At 45.0% G+C, this 22042-nt stretch overlaps 1 protein-coding gene across 6 annotated transcripts in view; it reads left to right on the top strand.

Annotated features, from left to right (window-relative positions):
- Positions 1-22042, top strand: part of TFDP1 (transcription factor Dp-1) — a 106591-nt gene that overhangs the window by 60838 nt on the left and 23711 nt on the right. For 5 of the 6 annotated variants that reach the window (XM_006126366.4, XM_075918411.1, XM_075918418.1 and 2 more), the window contains exons 5-8: positions 13740-13861; positions 15743-15908; positions 16082-16228; positions 17506-17574. In XM_006126366.4, coding sequence (XP_006126428.1) covers positions 13740-13861; positions 15743-15908; positions 16082-16228; positions 17506-17574 — 504 coding nt within the window. The remainder of the gene's footprint in view (positions 1-13739; positions 13862-15742; positions 15909-16081; positions 16229-17505; positions 17575-22042) is intronic. The other variant, XM_075918445.1, reaches the window with a different exon arrangement.

The raw sequence follows: 22042 nt of genomic DNA, 5'->3' as shown, positions 1-22042 counted from the left end.
TAGGAGGGGAGCCGATACACATGGATAACCGGATCTTAAGCTGGTGCTCTGAGGAGCTGCCTTCCCTCCTCTCCTCTCCCCCCCTTGCTGCCTCCCACAGAGGCAGAGGAGGGAAGGGGCAGGCAGGAACCGGTTGCTCAGGGTGAGCCAGCTTAAAAGGACTGGCTCTCCGTGCCCCCAGCACACATACCACTGCCTTGATGAGAGGCAGTGGGTGGCGAAGTGGGAAATGAAGACTGCTGTGGAGCAACTTTTGTCTGCAATGGGCCCAGGCTGCTCTGTGGGATACCAGCACAGCCTCTGTCTGCAGTGAGCTCGGCTCTTTGTGGACAGGGGCGGCTGCTGCTGCTGCTGCCCCGCGCTGATACCCTGAGCTGCTACCTGATACAGAGGTATCAGGGGTTCCCTGGGAGTGTGTCTGAGAGCACACTGGCTGATGGTCCTGTCCCCAGGGACTAGAGAATAATTATGTAACTGTTAAAATGTGGTGCGATTACACAATTATTCAATTACACAGTAACATTCCTACTAGGGATGGCCCTGTTGGATGGAGTGCATGGGAAAGGGTGTGGAAGGAGAGAACTCGGTGTTTTCTAGCAGTTGGAAGGTAACACAGTTGATATGAGAGATGGAGCCCTTATATAAGGTATAGTGACAACAGTCTGGTAGGAACCCCTGCAACTTCCCCCTTCTAAGCCTGTAGGAACTGCATAGAAAATAGGCTTGGCTTCTTATCAGGATTTTTGCTAGTGGGGATCCCTGATGATTTTTCATATGGGCATCTGGTTAATAGGTTTAGTCCTGTCCAGTAAGTTAGTGATTTTCAGAATACAGGTCATGACCCAGTACTGGGTTGTGGAAGACCAGGCACTGGGTTGCTTTGCTGTAGGATGACCAGATGACTAGTGGGGGTTGCTAAGGCAGGCTTCCTCCCTGTCCTGGCACCACAGACTACATTGCACCTCAGAAGTGGCCAGTTAACTGATCCAGTTCCTAGTCAGGGGGCCACAGAGCTCCATGCACTGTGCTTCCTCTGAGCATCGGCTCCACACTCCCATTGGCTGGTTCCTGGACAATGGGTACTGGGGTGGATGGTGCTTGTGTGTGCGAACAGCTCGCAGAACTTCTTTCACATATCTGCCTAGGACTCAGATGTGCTACCAGCTGCGTCCGGGGCATAATGTGGTCTGAGGTCCCAGGAGAGGCAGGAAGCTAGCCTTAGAATCCCCATTATTCTGCTGACTGAGTTGCTGGAGGTAAGTCTATGCCCAACCCAGCGCCCTAATCCCCAGTCCCACCCCAGAGCCCACACTCAAATCAAGAGATAATTATGTTGGGTTACGGTTAAGGATGTTAAGTAACTGTTAATTTACTAGAGGGAATTTCCATTGACTACTCCACTAGTTGATAGGCACTTCCACATGGGGCTCTTGTACATTTCAAAGGAGGAATGCGGAACTTTGCATGGAGTCCAGGGTCAGCTGCTCAGCTGTGCGGCATTGCCGCTTTCAAGTACCTCCCTCCCTTTGCTACCTCTATCTGATAGAGGCAGCCGGGGGAGGAGGAGAGGGAGAAATTGATTAGCCGACTAGTCCTTGTCATCCCTAGTCATAGTCATCAACAATTTTCTTCAACTGGCTCATGAGAAAAGAAGTTTGAAAATCACTACAGTAAGTGATGGGGAAAATCTTTCAAGCTCTGTGATCTTAGATATTAACGCTTGCACTATCAAAATGTTACATAAGGATAACTCCCATTAGATGGCAACTGTTCAAACGTAATTCAGAAACTATGTTGTGTGGGTGGGCATAACTTATTCCTGGGGGAATTCTGTGCCATTTTGCACATGCAGAAAACATGTAGGGAAGCAAAAGGAGTGGTGGGGAGGCTGGGGACACCTATAGGCATTGCTCCCCAAAAAGGCAAGGGATGGGGCTGATTACAGGTTGTCATGTGTCACTCCCCTCCCCCTATTTCTGCACATGCAGAGCTGCCTGGCTGAAAGAGGGTATGGCTCTGTTCCACTGACTTTGCATCTGGATGTCACCTTCTTTGTCCTAGTGCTAGTTGTGTGCCCCTTCTGTATGGTGGGAACCATCCTGTTTTCTGTACAACAGTTACTGTCTGCAGTGGGGCAGGTGAGGAAGATGTGAGGGGACGGGACACTGGGTGCAAGATAGAGGCAGTGGAGAAGAATGGGGCATAGGATGAGGGAAAGAGACAATGGAAAAGGAAAGGAGATATGTTGGCAGATTGGCAGCCAGTGAGCATTATGAACAGGGCCAACCCAGCTCAAACCCAAAGAATAAGAAGGTAAAAAGGCTCTATCTCTTTGGCAGAAGAATTTGTTTGTTGATGAACTTCAGTGTAGTCAACCGTCAGGCCATGCTTGGTTGTTACAACTTTAACATTTGCCAGTTCATGTTGAAGTTTGCGGACTAGCTTCCAGAAGAGCCCATGAAGGAGTTCTTGAATATTTTGGAAGAGGTCAGAGTTGTGGCCAGGACAGGCCTCCAGGAAGTTCAGATCCAGCAGACACCCCAGCCTGAACCATAGTTTCAGCCATTTCTATGAGGCACGTGTCCTGGTTGCAGTGATCGGGCATGTCAGCGCAGATTCAGTCAATCCAGGACCTTCCTTTTGATGGTCTCAGATTGTTCGAGGAACAGATAGTAAGTTTAAATGGCCTGGAAGACTCTAGGGCTACTTTGTACTCTCCAGGTCTTTACATTCTGGCTCCTGCAAGAAAATGGTTCAAGTCACAGCACAACCACAGGTTGAGGGGCCATTTCAGAACAGAACCCTTCTACAAAAAGGAGAGGAGCTACACACATCGGCAAGGCAAAAAGCTAGTACAATAAAACTCCATTGGTCCAGCATCCAATGCACCTGATGGTCCGGAATTGGAGCTGCTCTGCTGAAACTGACCAGCAGCTGAATCGGGGAAGCCGGGGGCAGAGCAGCTGGGGTGCTGCTGGGTTGGTCCCGTAGTGCTGCCCCTCGGGGCTGCAGGACCAACTCGGCAGCACCCCAGCTGCTCTTGGGGACGCCTGGGGAAGAGCAGCTGGAGTGCTGCTGGGTTGGTCCCGCAGCCCCGAGGGGTGGTGCTACAGGACCAACCTGGCAGCACCCCAGCTGCTCTGTCCCAGGCGTCCCCAAGAGCAGCTGGGGTGCTGCTGGGTTGGTCTCTCCGCGCCGAGGGGCGGCGCTACCAGACCAACCCGGCAGCACCTCAGCTGCTCTGCCCCAGGCGTCCCCGATTTAGCCACTGCTGAAACTGACCAGCAGCGGCTGAATCGGGGACGCCTGGGGCAGAGCCGGGCTATCGGAAGGGGGGCTGAGGGGTCTGGGGTGGCATCCCTCCCCACCCCACCCCACCCCAGACCCCTCATAGCCCCCCCCTTCCAATAGTCCAGCATATCTGATAATCCGGCACCCCTGGGTCCTAAAGGTGCCAGATTATCGGAAGTTTACTGTACCCTCAGTTCACTTGGTCTTTAACTGCAAGAAGCGGGGTAATGGGCAGTTATTTTGAAGGTGTCTCAAGAGTGATCTTCCAGCCTAGATCCAGGACACTAGCTTTTTTCCAACCATCTGTCTCCCTGCCTGGGCTTTTATAACATCAGACCAGTGGGTCTTCTGCACAGTAGAAGGGGGGTATATTTATATGGATCCCTCCCTGTCCCTCTTCAGGAATGCTTCTCATAAGCATCTGTTTGCTCATGAGGTGCATGGCCTTTTGTGGGTGGGAGCTGTGGAGGAAGTCACTTTGCACATAAAGGGGAAAGGATTATACTGGGAGATGGAGGTACGTCCCATCCTTGACCTGCAAAGCCTCAATAAGTATCTCAAGAAATTGAAGTTCCACATGGTCTCTGTCAGGGCTGTTTCCCACTCTGGCACTCTGAGTGCAGAGGGTGGGAACCTGCAAGAGACCTTAAAAATACCTTTCCCTCTATTGGCTTCTGCTTAAAACCTCCCCAAGGTCACAGATTCACTGGCTTTGGGAGATAGGCTGCGATCATCAAGTGAAAATCCCCTTTTTCTTAGACCCTAGAAGAAGTACTTGAACTTCTTCCAGAGAGGTACTCGCAAGCTTTTTTACCACAAGAGGGCTTGAAGAAAAAAGAAAACAAACTGCAATCTCTGATAGCTGACTTCTCAGTCTTAGGCGCACATACACAGACCTCCTGTTACCTTCCAGGGCACAAGTATCAATTCATTGCCTTAAAAAAGGTGATTTTATTAACAAAACAAAAAGATATACTTGCTAAAGCATACTTGGTTTCTAGGAGTTAGAGCAACTGAGAAAAAAACAGATGAAAACACAGAGGAAAAGTGATATCTCTGGGTGCAGCTTAGTGAATGGGGCAGCACATGGACTTATCAAAGAGAAGTTTAACTAAACAACAAAATCAAGAAAATAACTTGATTGCAACTAAATATAAAGTTTTCCTATCTATTCATAATCCGTACTTCAAGATCCAGTCCATTTTCATGTCCAGTATTTCTTGTAGGCATCGTAGTTCTGCCTGATTTAATTCATCTTGTTTCCCCCAGCTCCTATCTTAAAAAAAAAACTCACAAAAGAAAATAGCAGGCACGTATATCTTTCCATTTAAATTTCAACACCTTTTTCCATTGGCTCTCCCTACCAACACTTCGTAGCTACCTGAGTATAACCCTTTAGTCACTGAATGCTGGCCAGCACTACTCCTATCCATAACTGTCTCCCTAACCTCCATCATTCCTTCCTGGATCAGGGAAACTGGTACACAACCCTTGACCTGAAAGGCTCTCGCTTTTACATATCTGTTTTTCACAGACACACGTTTCTTATGCTTTGTAGTTTGGACTACCCAATACCAATTTGCAGTGCTCCTCTTTGGCCTACCAATGATACCAAGGATATTTTCAAAGTGCATATTGGTGGCAGCAGCCTACCTGAGATGCTGGGTATCCAAATTTATCCAGATGTTAAGAGCCAGTCCAAGTCCAGTGGAGCATCAAGATGTTGCAAGTCACAGTCTACCCACACATCATTTCCTGGGTGTACCCCAAATTATTGGGGCACATGGCTGCATGTACCTATGTGGTTTGACACACAAGGCTCATACTACACCCCTTTCAGATGCATCTTTTGCCCAGGCATCACCTGGACAAGCTTCTCTCAATCCCGCTATGGGCACTTACTTCCATGTAATGATGGTCTGACCTGTTAGGTGTCATTTACAATCCCATGATCTACTGCGTCCCTGAAATTGGCTATGCTCAACTTGAATGGGGGGGGGGCATCTCTGAACATTATGAATGCAAGGACTATGATCTAGCTCGCATGGTGTTCCTTCCTCACCTACTTGGTCAGGTAATGCAGATCTTGACAGACAACGTGGCTTTCACATTCCATGTCAACAGGTGGTGAGAAGCTCATTCATTGTCTTTCTATTAGAGCCCTTCGATTTTCAGATGCAAAAGCCCCAAAAGCAATTCACCTAGATTTGCACCTCTGTAGCATCCAAAACATGCTAGTAGATTGCCTCAGCATGTCCTCCTCCTTTGACCAGGAGTGGTCTCTTCATTCAGAGGTTGGCATTCTGCGATTCTGTAAGCAGGGAGCTCCCTGAGTGGACCTGTTCGCAACCAAGCAGAACAGAAAATGTCATTAGTTCTCCCTACAAGACTTAGCAAGGTTCATACTCTGACGCCTTTCTCCTAACTTGGTCAGGAAACGTGATGTGTGTCTTTCTGCCAATCCTGCTCATCAGCAAAGTACTCTTAAAGATACACTATCATGGATCATGATGGTTATCCCAGCTGTATCGTGATCTTGGCTGTAGAAGCCCTGTGAACACTTCTTAGTCACCTGGACCTGCTCACACAAGATCAGTCAGCTGCTGCACCTGAACCTCACCTTATTTCACCTCCCAGGTTGGATGCTGCATGGCTGAATCTAGAGGAATTCAAGCTTTCTCTAGTTAGGTATAGAAGGTTATTTTGGAGAGTAGGAAGCCCTTCACCAGAGCCACTCAGCTAGCCAAGTGAAGCTTTCTCATGCTAGGCAGCAGAGCAAAGTATCTCCCTAACCTATTTGTCTCCGTAGTACATTCTGGATTGCGTTCTTTACTTACAGGACCCGGGCCCTGTTTTTCCTTCAGTCATTGTCTAGTTGTATATGTCTTCCACCATCACATCCAGGATAGATCCATATTCTTGGATGATATGGGGATTAGATTCCTGAAAGGCCTCAAACTTTTGACCAGTCCAATAGGACCTCAACATGGTCCTCTCCAGGCTCATGGGTCTGTCCTTTAGCCTTTAGTTTCTTGTTCCCCTTTCCCAGTTGTCATAGAAAGTTATATTCCTTGTAGCTATTACCTTGGCAAGACATGATTCTGAAATTAAAGCTCTCACTTCAGAGCCACTGTACATAGTATTCTACAAAGACAGGATTGAATGCTGCTCCATCCAGCCTTTTTGCCAAAAGCTATGTTGCACTTTCTTGTCAACCAGGATGTCTTCCTCCTGGTGTTTTGGCCAAAGTCTTACACAATCAATTAGGAGAAGCAGCTTGTACGTTCTCTAGTCGTTAGACATGCCTTAGTATTTTACCTGGAATGTAGCAAGCCCTTTCAGAGATTGACCGAGTTCTTTGTGGTGGTAGATGACAGAATGAAACTTTCCAGTGTCCTCTCAGAGGATTTCAAATTGGAACATTATCTGCATTCTAATTTACGATTTGTCACAGACTATATTTGCTCCAGTAGTGAAGGCTCACTTGACTAGCGCTCAGGCATCCTTGGCTGCATCTGGGATATCTGAGGGCTGCAGTGTAGTCTGCAGGACACATGAGTGTGACAAATTATGCCATCACCCAGGAAGCAAGAAATTATGTTGGAATCGGAAGTGCTGCCTGCCTCTGATGATATTACCTAAAATGGAATGGACATGAGCAAGCACTCGGGGGTGGGAGGTGAGGAGATGGTTACCTTTGAAACTGTTGTTCTTTGAGAAGTGTTGCTCGTGTCAATTTCATGATCCACCCTCCTTTCTCTGTTGGATTTCCAGAAAGAGATTGCAGGGGGAGGGAAGATGATGCTCATTATATTGGTGCATACACATGCCACTCTAGAGGGCACTGGAGCTGATCCCTTATAGATAGAATCATAGAACACTAGAACTGGAAGGGATCTTGAGAGGTCGAGTCCAGTCCCCTGCCATCACAGCAGGACCCATTGCAGTCTAGACCATCCCTGATAGATGTCTATCTTACCTGCTCTTCAATATCTCCAGAGATGGAGATTCCACAACCTCCCTAGGCAACTTATTCCAGTGTTTAACCACCCTGACAGGAAGATTTTCCTAATGTCCAACCTAATCCTCCTTTGCTGCAGTTTAAGCCCACTGCTCCTTGTCCTAGCCTCAGAGGCCAAGGAGAAGAAATTTTTCTCACCTCCTTGTTGACACCCTTTTAGATACCTGAAACCACTATCATATCCCTTCTCAGTCTTCTCCTTTCCAAACTAAACAAGCCCAATTCTTTGTCTTCCTTCATAGCTCATGTTCTCTAGACCTTAAATCATTTTTGTTGCTCTTCTTTGGACCTTCTCCTATTTCTCCACATCTTCTTTGAAATGTGGTGCCCAGAACTGGACACAGTACTCCAATTGAGGCCTAATCAGGGCAGAGTAAAGCAGAAAAATAACTTCTCGTGTTTTGCTCACAACACCCCTGTTAATGTATCCCAGAATCATATTTTTTTAACAGCATCACAGTGTTGGCTCATATTTAGCTTGTCGTCCACTATGACCCCTACAAAACTTTTTGCAATACTTCTTCCTAGAAAGTCGCTTCCCATTCTCTGTGTGGAACTGATTGTTCCTTCCTAAGTAGAGTACGGTAAACTTCTGATAATCCGGCACTTTTAGGACCCGGGGGTGCCGGATTATCAGATATGCTGGACTGTTGGAAGGGGGGGGGGCTATGAGGGGTCTGGGGTGGGGTTGGAGGGATGCCACCCAGGCCCCTCATAGCCCCCCCCCCCTTCCGATAGTCTGGCTCTGCCCCAGGCATCCCCAATTCACAGCTGCTGGTCAGTTTCATCAACGGCTGAATCGGGGACTCCTAGGGCAGAGCAGCTGGGGTGCTGCTGGGTTGGTCCCGTAGCGCCGCCCCTCGGCGCTGTGGGACCAACCCATCAGCACTCCGGCTGCTCTGCTCCAGGCATCCCCAAGAGCAGCTAGGGTGCTGCCGGGTTGGTCCCGCAGCCCCGAGGGGCAACGCTACGGGACCATCCCAGCTGCTGTGCCCCCGGCTTCTCCGATTCAGCTGCTGGTCAGTTTCAGTAGCGGCTGAATCGGGGAAGCCGGACGCAGAGCAGCTCCAATTGTCTGGCTGCCCCGAGCACTTCCAGGTTCCTGATGGTGCTGGATCATCAGGAGTGCTGGAGCATTGGATGCCGGACTAATGGAGTTTTACTGTACTTAGCATGAAGTTTAATAAGGACAAATGTAATTTACCTCAGAGCATTTCTCCAGTTTGTCCAGATCATTTTGAATTAAGGCCTTATCCTCCAAAGCAATTGCAACCTCTCCCAGCTTGATATCATCTGCAAATTTAATAAGTGTATTCTCTATGCCAATATTTAAATAGTTGACGAAGATATTGAACAAAACCAGCTCCAAAGTAGACCCCTGCGGAATTCCACTTATTATGGCCTTCCAGCATGATTGTGAACCATTTAATAACTACTCTGAGAACAGTTATCTGGCCAGTTTTGTGCCCACCTTATAATAGCCCCATCTAAATTGTATTTGCTTAGTTTATTGATAAGAAGTTCATGTGAGACTGTGTCAGATGCCTTACTAAAGTCTAGGTATACCAATTCCACCACTTCTCCCCTATCCGCCAGACTTGTTATCCTAACAAAGTTATCAGATTAGTTTCACTTGATTTGTTCTTTACAAATCTATGATGGTTGTTACCTGTCACCTTATTATCTTCCAGGTGATTGGAGATGAATTCCTTAATTACTTGCTCCATTATCTTCCCTGGCACAGAAGTTAAATTTACTTGTCTATAGTTTCCTGGGTTATTCTTATTTCCCCTTTTATAGATGGGCACTATATTTGCCTTTTTCCAGTCTTCTGGAATCTCTTCAGTCTTCCATGATTATTCAAAGATGATAGCTAAAGGCGCAGATACCTCCTCTATCAGCTCTGGTGACTTTATCAGGCCCTGGAGACTTGTAGATACCTAACCTTTCTACATAATTTGTTCTTTTTTTTTTAAATTTTATCTTCAATACCTACCCCCTTCCCACTAGCATTCACCATGTTAGACATTTCTTCATCATCAGACTTCTTGTTGAAGATCGAAACAAAGAAGTCATTAAGCACGTTTGCCATTTTCAACTTTTCTCCGTATTATTTCTCCTCACTGAGCAGTGTGACTACTGTGTCTTGGTCTTTGTCATGGTCATGAGGGATGGCCAGCAGCCTGGGGAATAATGGGTTAACTGTACCTATCCAGGTAGCAGTCAGCCAATAAAAATTTAGATAGGGATTTCAAACTGAGACAAAAGAATTTTGGGGTTTTCCTCTCTTTTGTCCCTGAGTAGTTGACTCTCCAGATACTGAGGGGGACAGAAAACATGCCCCTCTCCAAGAAAAGACTGTAAGTAGGACAAAGTCTAGATAAATCTGTTAGGTTTTATTGTTTTATGATTTGAGAATGGGAATCTGATGTCGCTGCATTTAGAAATGGGTTTTCCTCTCTTTTGTAACTAAGTAAGTTTTGTTCCCATGGGAAAATTCCCCATGAGTTTATTAATTGGTGGCTCTTACCATCTAGCCAGTCCAACTATGCTTGTAAGAGGAGTATTGTTTTGATAATAAAAGTTCTTTCTTTTTTATTAACCTGGTATTGGTTCAGTTCTGTGTCCTGGAAAATCTGTCTGTGGGATCTGCATGCTTCTGACTAGGGGCTAGCAGCCACAGATTGCAGTTTGTATTTTCTTTCTTCTTTTTCAAGCTCTTTGGGGAAAAGAGCTTGGGGTGCCCTGGGATTTTGAACCTTTGTGGGTTCAAAAGCACTTTGATGGTGGCAGCGGATTTTTATCCCCAAAATTTAGGTTTTTAGGATTTTGGGGGGAAGTTTTATAGCAAAGCCTGGATAGATAAGGTTTTGGGGTACTTTTGTGGGCCCTCACTTCTGCATTTATCGTGCCAGAGTGGGCAATCAGCCTTGACAATCTTCCTCTTGCTTCTAATATATTTATAGAAAGTTGTCTTGTTTCCCTCTGTCTGTAGCTAGTTTGAGCTCTTTTTGTGCCTTTGCCTTTCTCATCTTGCCCCTGCATACCTGTATTGTTTGCTTATATTCCTCCCTTGTAATTTGTCCTAGTTTCCACTTTTTATATGACTCCTTTTCTATTTTTAGGTCATACAAGATCTCCTGGTTAAGATAATGCAGTTTTTAGCCATACTTTCTATCTTTCCTACACAGCGAAATAGCTTGCTTTTGGGCCCTTAATAATCTACCTTTAAAAAACTTCCAACTTTCTTCTTTTGTTTTCCCCCTTAGTCTTGCTTCCCCTGGGACCTTACCTGCCAGTTCTCTGTGCTTACCAAGATCTGCCTTCCTGAAATCCATTGCCTCTATTTTTCTATCTTCCTTTCTACCATTCCTTAGAATCATGAACTCTTATGATTTCATGATCACTTTCAGCCAAGCTGCCTTCCTCTTTCAAATTCTCAACCAGTTCCTCCCTATTTGTTAAATCAAATCTAGAACAGCTTCCCCCCTAGTAGGTTTCTCAACCTCTTGAAATAAAAAATTGTCTTCAATGCAGTCCAAAAACTTATTGGGTAGTCTGTGCCCCACTGTTAGTTTCCCAACTTATGTCTGGATAGTTGAAGTCCCCCATCACCACCAAATCATGCGCTTTGGATGATTTTGTTAATTGTTTAAAAAAAAGCCTCATTCACCTCTTCTGCCTGGGTAGATTGTCTGCAGTAAACGCCTAGGATGACATGATTCTTGTTTTTTACCCCTTTTAACCTAACCCAGAGACTCTCAACACATCCGTATCCTACATCCATCTCCATCTCAGTCCATTGTATACATGTAATATATAAGGCAATATCTCCTCCCTGTTCACCCTGCCTATCCTTCCTGATTAAACTGTACCCTTCTATACCAATATTCCAATTGTGTGTATTATCCCACCAAGTCTCTGTGATACCAACAATGTCATATTTGTGTTTGTTAGCATTTCAAGTTCTTCCTGCTTATTACCCATACTTCTTGCATTTGTATATAGGCATCTAAAATACTGATTTGATTTTGCCTCCCAGTTCTGCCTTGTTCCCTCCTTTTTCTCTGCTATTATAAACCATGGTCTCTCCCATTTCTGACCCATCTCCCAAGTCTCCCACGTTCTTCACTTACCTTTAGGCTTTAGTCACCTGCCCCCGTCGAACATAGTTTAAAGACCTCCTCACTAGGTTAGCCAGTCTGCATCCAAATACGGTCTTCCCCTTCCTCAAAAGGTGAAACCCATCCCTGCTTAGAGTCCTTCGTGGAATAACATCCTGTGGTGGAGGAAGCCAAAGCCCTCCTGATGACACCATCTTAGTAGCCAGGCATGCACCTGTCCCTGCCTGGGCCCCTACCTTTGACAAGAAGAACTGAAGAAAATACCACCTATGTCCACACTCCTTCACCTGTGCTCCCAGAACCCTGTAATCACTCCTGATCTGTTCAGTGTCACACCTTAAAGTATCATTAGTGCGCACATGGATGAGTAGCACGGGGGTAGTAGTCAGAGGGCTGGATAATCCTTGCCATTGCCTCCGTAACATCTTGGATACAGACCCCTGGCAGGCAGCATACCTCCCGAGATGACATGTCAGGATGACAGGTGGGTGTCTCCATCCCCCTCAGAAGAAAGTCTCTGACCACCACTACCCTACATTTCCTCATCACAGTGGTGGCAGCAGATCTCCCAGCCTTTGGGGGTACAAGGCTTCTGCTGTAAGGAGTGATTCCTTGTCTCCTGTATCCAGAACAGCATATCAGTTTTCCAGTACCGTGGGAGGGTTGGGACCAGGGGCGGAGCACTACCTGCTGCCTGAAGTGACCAGCTGCCTATGTCCCCCCCTCCCCCCAAGCCATCTCCTCCACCAGTGGTGTATCAGTGGTCTTTTTTAGTGGGACAGCTACCTTAGCCTCAGCTATCTCCACCTGGCACCTTTCACATTAGATGGTCCCCCCCAGCCTGGATTTCAGTAATTTGGAATTGCAACCCACAGTCCCTGCAAAACCACAGCAGGATCTGGGTAGAGGCATTCATAGTCAGGTGGTCTGACTGGCTATAGGTAGAAGTGGAGGAAACAGGAGCAGTGCTGGCAGATGTGTTGCGGCCCTTTCTAACCATAGTAGGTCTCCCTCTTAAGCTCCCCGGTCTGCAGCCCCCTGTCCACTTTGTTCCCCTGGTCGCTCTGCCTGTGGCTTTTAAAGCATGCTTACCTAGGTCAGGTCTACCCCCTCGTTAGCCACACAGGAGCAGGCTCATTCATTAGGCTGATCAAAGGCAATCAAGGGAACAAAGACTCCAACACTCCCAGACACACAATCCCAACTGCCACATACCTGAAATCAAAATTCAAACAGGCAAGCAAACTCATTCACACCAAAAGCTAGTACACTCACTCACCACTGAAGGAAAAACTTCTGGCATGAGATGAACCTATACATTCCTACAATGGAATGGATGAGCAACATATCTCAAAGAACAACAGTTACAAAAGGTAGCCGTTTTTTGTGGAGGGAGTGTGGGTTCCACCCTTCATCAGACCCATCAAATTCCCTACCTCCCCTTCACATTCACCAACCCATTGTAGCCCAATCTCTTCCCTTGCTAAGCCCCAACCTCCTTCTCCTGGACCTTCTGCCCCACTACACTTGGTAGGTCCTGCTGGGATGAACCTGCTTGTCTGCCCTCAACTGATATTCCTGGTGTAGAGGGGCATGGTATTTTGGGGGCAGGCCCAACCTTTGCACTGTCAGAGTTGGGTGCAGCCTCATTGTTGAGTACCTCTCCCAGGATGTGAGGGCTGCAGGGTGATCTCCATTGTTATACATCAAGTGACTTGTGCTCTCCATTGCTATGCTGGAGCCATCACATTTTTATTTGACAAAATTTGCATAATTTTAAAATATTGTGCACAGAAATTTTATGTTTTGGCACAGAATTCCCTCCATGTTAGCTGAAAGGAAAGGGAATCTTAACAGATGTCTGTTCTTTGCAGTAGGCACTATTTTTATGTCTACTTACCAGGGAAGTTATTGGCTTTAGAATTCCATTTTATTTTCGATTATAAGCTTAGTTTATTTCATTTTTACATTTTGCTGACTAACTAGTGTTAAATTGTTGAGGCTTGCTTTGATTTTTGGTCAGGTTCATGCCAAATTTTGATTATAAATCAAGAAAGCAAATAAAATTGATTAAAGGTAGGAAAAACAAAAACTTGTCACCTGAATAGCCAGTAGTCTACGACGGCCAATATTTACAAGCCCAGGTATAACTGCAAGTTGATTTTGTCACAGTATGGTGGTATTTTATTTCTCTTGTAGAGATAGGAGGAAATAAAGAAATGGCTCCAGATAGGTGGGGGAAATGCATCTGATAATGTGGGAGCCTTCTGACTGTATTCCCAATTATTTTGTTTTAACTGTAGGTTATTGGTACACCTCAGAGACCTTCAGCGCCAAATACTATCCTGGTAGGAAGTCCACATACACCCCATTCACACTTTGTATCACAGAACCAGACTGCAGACTCTTCGCCTTGGTCTGCTGGGTGAGCAAAATTCTGTTAAGTTACAAGGGATTAATAGAATTGTTTGGAAATTTTGTCCTAAAGTTCTCTTTCTTGGATTAATGTGCTCTATAGGTACACTGATATGAAGGAGGAATACAGCTGAGATTTAATTGGAGATCTCTAAATTTTTTATTCATACCGAGAGTAGAGAGATAAAGAACATCTTTTCACTTCAGTGTAACACAAGTCAGATTTCTGAGGCAACAAATTAGCGCATAGTATTTTAATGAAATGTTTACAGTAAGATAGTGGCTCTTAAAAGAACAAATTAAAATCAACATAGGTTTTCCATCCTTTTGTACTGACAGATAAAATATGCAATATATTATTTCTAACTAATCCAGCATAATTCTGTAGACAATTTTAAACTATAAAAATAAGATCGTAGCTCAACTTCAAGAAAACTTTAATTTCAGATTTAACATGTAAATGTGTTTTGGGAGTGTATTACACACAGTGTTTTGAAAGACCCACTGATGAACATCAGTGCTTCAAACTTAACATTTTATTGTCTTTTTTTTTTTAAGACAATATTTATTTTAGGGGATCATGCAGTTGTGGTGTTCCTAAAGCATGCAAGCACCCGTATACGCAGAAATTGAAAGCTGTTGCATTTGTTGATTTTCATATTGTTACAAAATATTTGTTTTATAGTTACCCAATTCTTCATTGGAAATATATGCTGAGAACTTAACAATCATAGTCTTCTAAATGTTATCCAATAATACTGCAAGTCCTGTTGGAAACTCTACCCTAGGCTTTAAGCTTTTATAGTAAAGCTATACTGCATGACCATTCAAATCACTATTTTGGTTATTCTTTGATGTTGAATACTATATCAGATTTTGAGTCTGACATACTTGACTGTTTTAACTTTCCTGCCTGTCAAATTATATATGATCTAGAAACATATATTTTTACTTCCTGTATAGTTTGCAACCACTTTTGTTCAGTTTCCAGTTTTTAGCCCTTTCTTCCCCCTTCCTCAGCTTGAAGATGTTAATGTATAATTGGAATGCTTTTTCTTTACTCTCCCCTTTCACAAGCAACTTTTTACCTCTAATTTGATGTCTTCTAAATGTAATGTTACAAATTCATTCCTGGTATTGAAACTAGTAGTTACAGCAGGGATTAATTTAGTTGAATGGGTTTTATAGTCAAATTAATACCAATAATTAGGGCTGTCAATTGACCTGCGTTAACACCTGTGATTAACGCAGGAGAGGATTCACTTGTTAATCTTTTAACGCGTTAATTGCAGGCACTGCAATAACCCCTTTGAAGAGCCGTTTTGGCGCTTTAAAGGGGCAGTGCATTAGGAGCTGGGAATCAGCTGGGCACTCCAGCTAATCCCCGGCTCTGCTGTTGCAAAGCCCCCATGTGAAGCGTTGGAGCGGAGTGCTGGCACTCCAAAGGGGCTTTGCAACAGCGGAGCCGGGGATTAATTGGGGAATCCAGCTGATCCTTGGCTCCGCTTGCATTGCCCCTTGGAAATGCTGCTACGGCGTTTTCAAGGGACGGTGCTGCATGGAGCCCGGGGGGTCAGCTGGGGACTCCAGCTGATCCTGGGCTCCATATAGTGCTGCCCCTTTGAAACACCACCACGGTTTTTTAAAGGGGAGGTGCGCACAATTAATCGCGATTAAATTTTTTAATTGTTTGACAGACCTACCTATAATTAGTTATAAATTTAATCAAATCCATGATTCATGGAAATAACTTTTTATTGTCCCATTTTAGGAGTATATGCCCTCTTTTCTGGTTTAAAAATTGTATGGGTTGTATTTCAGAACAATGTGTGTTTAACTGGCAAACCAGAAAACTTTTTATTGATAAGTTACTTTAAAACATATTTTCTAGGAAGCGTAACAAAAAAGGAGAGAAGAATGGGAAGGGTTTGCGACACTTCTCTATGAAGGTTTGTGAGAAGGTACAGAGAAAAGGAACCACCTCATATAATGAGGTGGCAGATGAGTTGGTTGCAGAGTTCAGTACCACTGATAATCACATTTCACCAAATGAATCAGTAAGTATGTTGTTAGGTTATATACTACATCTGTAGTGGGGGGAAAAGATATGACCTTGTATTTCCTAATGCTAAATGAAACAGTTGACATACCAAGTTTACACACCTACTATAATATGTTTTCAAACATTTTTGTCACAGGTATGTTTTTGATTAATGCATTATGTCTGCAGCAGGCTTATGACCAGAAGAATATTAGACGACGTGTCTACGATGCCTTAAATGTCCTGATGGCTATGAACATTATCTCTAAGGAGAAGAAGGAAATCAAATGGATTGGTCTACCTACTAACTCAGCTCAGGAATGTCAAAATTTAGAGGTATACATGTGGCAAACTTAGTTGATATTTTTGGTTTGGATAAACGTTACAGGTGTTCTAATCCACCTGAATATGGTCTTGTGAGCTTGTAATACAGAATCACTGAGTGTCTGCATCCTTGATATGTTAAGGATTTTAAAAAAATATAGGTATTCATGTGGAGAAATTCTGTGCCACTGCACAGTGCAGAATTTGTGCAGAAATTAACACTGTGGATGCAGAATTTCTACCTCCCATGGTCAGAAATGGACTGCTGGCTGTCACTAGGGGCTGCTGGACCTGGCAGAACCCAGTTTGCAAATAGAAGACACTGCCAGGAAAGGGAGAGGGAGCAAGAGGCTTCCCAGCAGTTGCAGTTCTCAGCATGTCCTGAAGGAAGGAGGTGTAGCTTGGAGAAAAGTCCAAACAAGCCATGGACTCCGTATCATGGAGAAATAGGGACTGGATTGATGTGGGAGTTTCTTTAACTCTCTCTTCTTCTTGAGGATTTTGTGTGTGTGTACTGTTAGACATAATTGTTGACAGGTATTTTGAAATAAATTACCAAAATAATTGCAACTGCCCCTCCTCCCACACCCCCTGCTGCATAACCAAGCTCTTACCATGCTTTAAATTACGATAAGATGAAGCAGTATACAAAATTTGATGGGCCTAATTCTTACTGTTTACAAGGAGTTCTTGAACAGACTCACTCACACCCTCAAATATATAGTAGATACAGTAAATTTCCGATAATCCGGCACCTTTAGGACCCAGAGGGTGCCGGATTATCAGATATGCCAGAGTACCGGAAGGAGGGCTATGAGGGGTCGGGGGGAGGGGGAGTCGGCGGGGAACTGTGCAGCCTGGGAGAGGGTGGTGCTGTGGGACCAATCAGGCAGCATCCCAGCTGCTCTCCCCCCAGCTTCCCCAAGTCAGCCACTGCTGAAACTGACCAGCGGCGGACTTGGAGAAGCCGGGGGCAGAGCAGCTCCAATTGTCCGGCTGGCTGGAGCACTTTCTGGTTCCAGTTAGTGCCGGACTATCAGGAGTGCCGGACCACTGGAGTTTTACTGTACTGTCTTTTTTGTGTATGATTTTATATAATGTTAACTCTCTGGTTTTCAAATTGATATACAAATTTTAGTTTTTTGAGATCTACTAAAAGCAGTATACAATTATGTTATAAATTAAAATTCAGTGGATGATATTTTTAGGTATTTTTAATGCCAAACATTTTCATCTTAAAATCTGTTTGGATATAAAGTACTGTTAAAATAAAATCCCTTTTTCTTAAGGTGGAACGACAGAGAAGACTTGAAAGAATAAAGCAAAAACAGTCTCAGCTACAAGAACTTATTCTACAGGTACAGTCAAGGTACTCTTGTCTGTAGGGCAAGGTAACTTGTATTTGTATACCAGTTTTTTTTTAATGCATTTTAAGAAAGAGTAGTTGACAAGTCCAGTGTTCTTTGTTAAATTCTGTGGCAGCTTTAAATGAATTTAAACTAAGATTTTGTTAATGATCATATAACCCTGTCCAACCAGTTCTGAAACACTAGCCACTATAGTGGCTACTGCTGTAGCAAACTAGCCACACTCAACCAGCCAAATAGCCACGTGTGTTTACTGGCTAGTGTTGGAAACCACGGTTATAACCTGTACCTTTATTCCTTGTTTTTTGACATTAAAGTCAGATCTGGGTTTTTTTAATTTTATGGCTGTCCACAGATTTGTATATCCATTTTATTTTATACTGCTTTCCACAACACATTCTTCCCCATCCTTCTTCAGGAATCCTTCTCACAACTTTACTATGGCAAGAGCCATAGACTTGGTACCTCACCATCTAAGTGGAAAAGGGTTCTACGCTCAATATTTCCTAATGCGCAAGAGGAAGGCAGGCTGGAGATCCTGTACTATATTTCAGAGCTCTCAACAAGTTTGTCAAGCACAGAAATTCAAGATGGTCATGCTAACAACAACCATATGAATGTTGGAAAAGGAAGACTGTTTTTCAACCCTAATGTTTTAGGGCACCTACTTCTATATATGAAACCTACCATCTCACAGACAATTTCTCAAATTATCTCTAGGACATGACCAGTACCAGTACACAGTGCTCTCATTTGGACTATCATTGGCTCCACAAGTATTTTCCAAGGTTCTCTAACTAGTAGCCATACGCTTTGGCTCCCAAGGGATCATGATTTAGCCTTATGTGGGTGGTTGTGTCCTTGGAGATGCATCTTTCCTAGAGACTGACCAAGTCACCAAAGCTACAATACACTGTTTACAGAATTGGACCAATATATCAATGCCAGAAATCAACCCTAATTCTGATATTGTGCCTGGAATTCGTAGAGGCTGGCTTCAGCTGACTCCAGCCAGAATTCTACATAAACCGATTTTTCTCCTTGGTTGCTCTCAGACCATACAAAGTAGCCTACAAATATCAGCCAGATGCATCTTCCATCTCAGGGCATATGACAGTGAGCACAGTGGTAATACCATATGCTAGGCTTCATGTGCAGTTCTTTAAGACAGTGGTCACCAACCAGTAGATTGGGACCAGTAGATTGGAGCCTCTGACAGATGATCCTGACTGGTTTGGCCAAGAGGCTATCAAGGGCAGCACTTCAGCTGCTCCTCCCTCCATTGCTGCTCATCTCCTGTCCTTTGCCTTGGAGCTGCCTCCCCCTGTCCCACTGGGAGCCTCTTGTTCACTGTGCAGAGAAAGGAAGAGAGGAGGGTGGCACTGATGTCAGGGTGCCTCTCCTCCCACTCTGTATTCCATCTCCACAGAATGGGGTGAGGGCACAACAAGGCTTGGGATGGAAGGAGTTTGCTGGCTGCTTTTTGGGAGTGATGCATGGCCAGGGCATGGCTGAGCCTGCCTTAGCCCCACTGCTCCACCACCCAGCAGCCACCTGAGGTAAGCAGTGTCCAGCTGGAGCCAGCTCCGAACCCCCCTCCCCCCCCCGGACCCAAACTCCCTTACAGAACCTGTACCCCTTCCTACACCCCAACTCCTTGCCCCAGGCTCAGCTCAGAGCCCCTCTCACACTCCAAATCCCTTAGCCCAAGACCAGAGCCTGTGCCCCTGCCTAGTAAAAGGAAGGGAGGATTGGGGAGGAAGGGAGGATGGAGTGAGCAGGGGCAGGACCTCACAGAAGGGGCACAAAGGAGATGGGACAAGGGTTATTGGGTTTGAGGTAGATCCTGAATTGCACTTAAATTTAAAAAGTAATCTTTTGCTTAAAAAGGTTGGAGACCACTGCTTTAAAATGTGGTTCAGCACGTTTTACAGACCAAACAAGGCCAGGTTGGTTAGACTTCTATCACTGCCCCCCTTAGGTTGGTGTTTTGCAATGTTTACAGAGGGATTCTTTTATTGCAACATCATCCATTATTTCTTCTCAGCACTGACGCATGGTGTATAGGGGAGGGTGTACATCTAAATGACCTTTCCCCAAAAGGAGATATCCCTTCATCAATGTCTTCAAGCTCAGTAGTAGTCAGGAATGCCTGCCCCATTTCCTGTCATTGGTCAAAGGGTCACACAAGAATTAGGTCATCCTCTTTTTGTATGGAAGTGACAAGACTGGAACTGATGCATTTGAGAGTATGGAGATATACCTGTCTCATAGAACTGGAGAGGAGCTTGAGAGATGTCAGGTGTGTGTGTGTGGGGGGGGGGGGTTAACGTCTGTGTCTTTACCGCTAGGACCAGGGTCCTGTTGCAGAGGGCAGACGCCCCAGAGTTTATAGGGAGAACTTATTACATCTCAGACTTCAACTGCTAGGATACAGTATCCCTGCGCAGCGGGCAGTCTAGGGAAGGCTGAGAGATGTCCCAACGGATCTGTCCTCTGGAAGCGACACGATCCAAACGCCCAAGCTCTTCCTATACCTGTCCCTTATGACCAGCTGAAGTTCTTTTAAAATTGTGCTTGGTTCTGTTACAGCAACTGAAGGAGTCAGATTAAAGCTTAAACAGTTACAGGTTTATTAAAAAGGTGTATAAAGCATATGGTTACAATGGCTATTGCTCTATTTCTTAACTGCTAGCAAATATAGATCTTAAAAATGGTTACCAAGAAAATAAAGATAGAAAATAGAAATAATGGTACCAAGTGACAACTTAATCTTTAAAGAGCTCTAAATCTATGTGTACACTTAAGACAAAGGACCACATCCAGGTACAATTTTTATCCCCTTCTGTGCCTCTCTACTCCAGCGCGTCAAGCCAGGGCCAGTCCCTCAATTCCTAGGAAAGAGGTGGGCGTCCCCGTGGAACCTCGGGAGGTCAAACACTAACCTGACCAGCAGATAGATGGTAGATTGACACTCAAAGTAAGCGTGCTGCTGGACCCATCTTTATACCCATAAGGGCCCGTATCCTCTGTCTTATTTAAGATGCCGAATTGTACTGGTCTGTCTTTGTGACGCCAGTTCTTACAAGCAAGTTTCAATTTAATTTACTAAATTGACTTAATTAACTAAATTGTAAGTACTGGACTTTTTTTTTACTGGGTGAGAGATTCCTCCCCCCGCAGACGGCTGTGTGTTTGTATCAATATGGGTTTCAGTCAAGGGCACTCCTCGGCAGCCTCTTAGTCAACAATTGGCGTATCTCTGTTTACAGCCATTCAGGGTCACAGCAGCAGCCTGCATATCTGGGCCTTCTGTTCAAGGCTTTTACTGCTCTGTGTGCCCTGTATGCTCCAGGCAAGCAAAAATGGATGTTACAGGGGGGTTCCTGTCTGGCTACAAGAGGTCATCGAGTCCAGTCCCCTGCCCTCACAGCAGGACCAAGTACCATCCCTGACAGATTTGCCCCAGATCCCGAAATGTCCCCCTCAAGGATTGAACTCTCAACCCTGGCTTTAGCAGGCCAATGATGAAACCTCCCCCCCCCCCCCCCCCCAACAGCAGCCTATCTCTTGGGCACAAAGCTCAGTCTCAGTTGCAGATTGCTACACATCCATGAGTGGGAGTTAAACCCAGTAATACTTGATGATCTATTAGGCATTTGGGGGACACCAATCACCAACTGTTTATCCTCATTTCCCTGAACAAGAAATACTCATGCCACTTCTCCAGAGCAGTGATAGGACAACACTGCTTGGGCATGGCTCTTGTCCTCACTTTGAACAGGCACTTCCTTTTCACCAAAAATTGAAGGTCCTGCTGAATTTAGAGATACTGAGCATATGTAATTTTGATCATTCCAACTTGGCCAGGATATACTTGATGTCCTCACCTGTAATAGCTCACAATGTGCCTGCTGATCTCCCAGTCATTCTGACCTGGAAAAGGAGGTACAGAGTATCTACCTTGCATCCCATCATGCAGGTTCTCCACTTTGAAGCGTGACAACTCCTTGGTTCAGACATCTAGAAAGCTCTCGATAGAGGGAGGTGCAAGAGGTATTTTTACATAGTCCTCAACGCAGTGTATCTTCTTGCAGAAATGTCCAGGTTTTGGATTTGGTGTACTTCTCAACAAATCTGTTATGTCATTGACTCGTCCACGTGTCTTAAACAAGCTCTAAAAAATTGGGATAATCTCTAAGGTCTGACTCAATTTAGTGGTTATATCAGCTTTCCACCAGATAGTGGAGGGATCCTCAGTGCTGTCACACCGGATTACTAAAAGGCTATTTAGTGATATAGTAAACCTCTTGAAAACCTCTTGACTTCGAGAGATGTCCCCATGGGTGCTCCACATTAGGTCCATACGCCGCTGCACCATCAATTGGCGGTCTTAGAGCAGTGTCCCTGGGGCCAGGCATTGTGCATGTGCAAGGCCCCTCCCCCCCAGTTCCTTCTC

The sequence above is a fragment of the Pelodiscus sinensis genome, chromosome 1, assembly GCF_049634645.1.
Source record: "Pelodiscus sinensis isolate JC-2024 chromosome 1, ASM4963464v1, whole genome shotgun sequence".
Classification (NCBI taxonomy): Eukaryota; Metazoa; Chordata; order Testudines; family Trionychidae; genus Pelodiscus; species Pelodiscus sinensis.
This window is presented reverse-complemented; position numbering and strand designations above follow the sequence as displayed.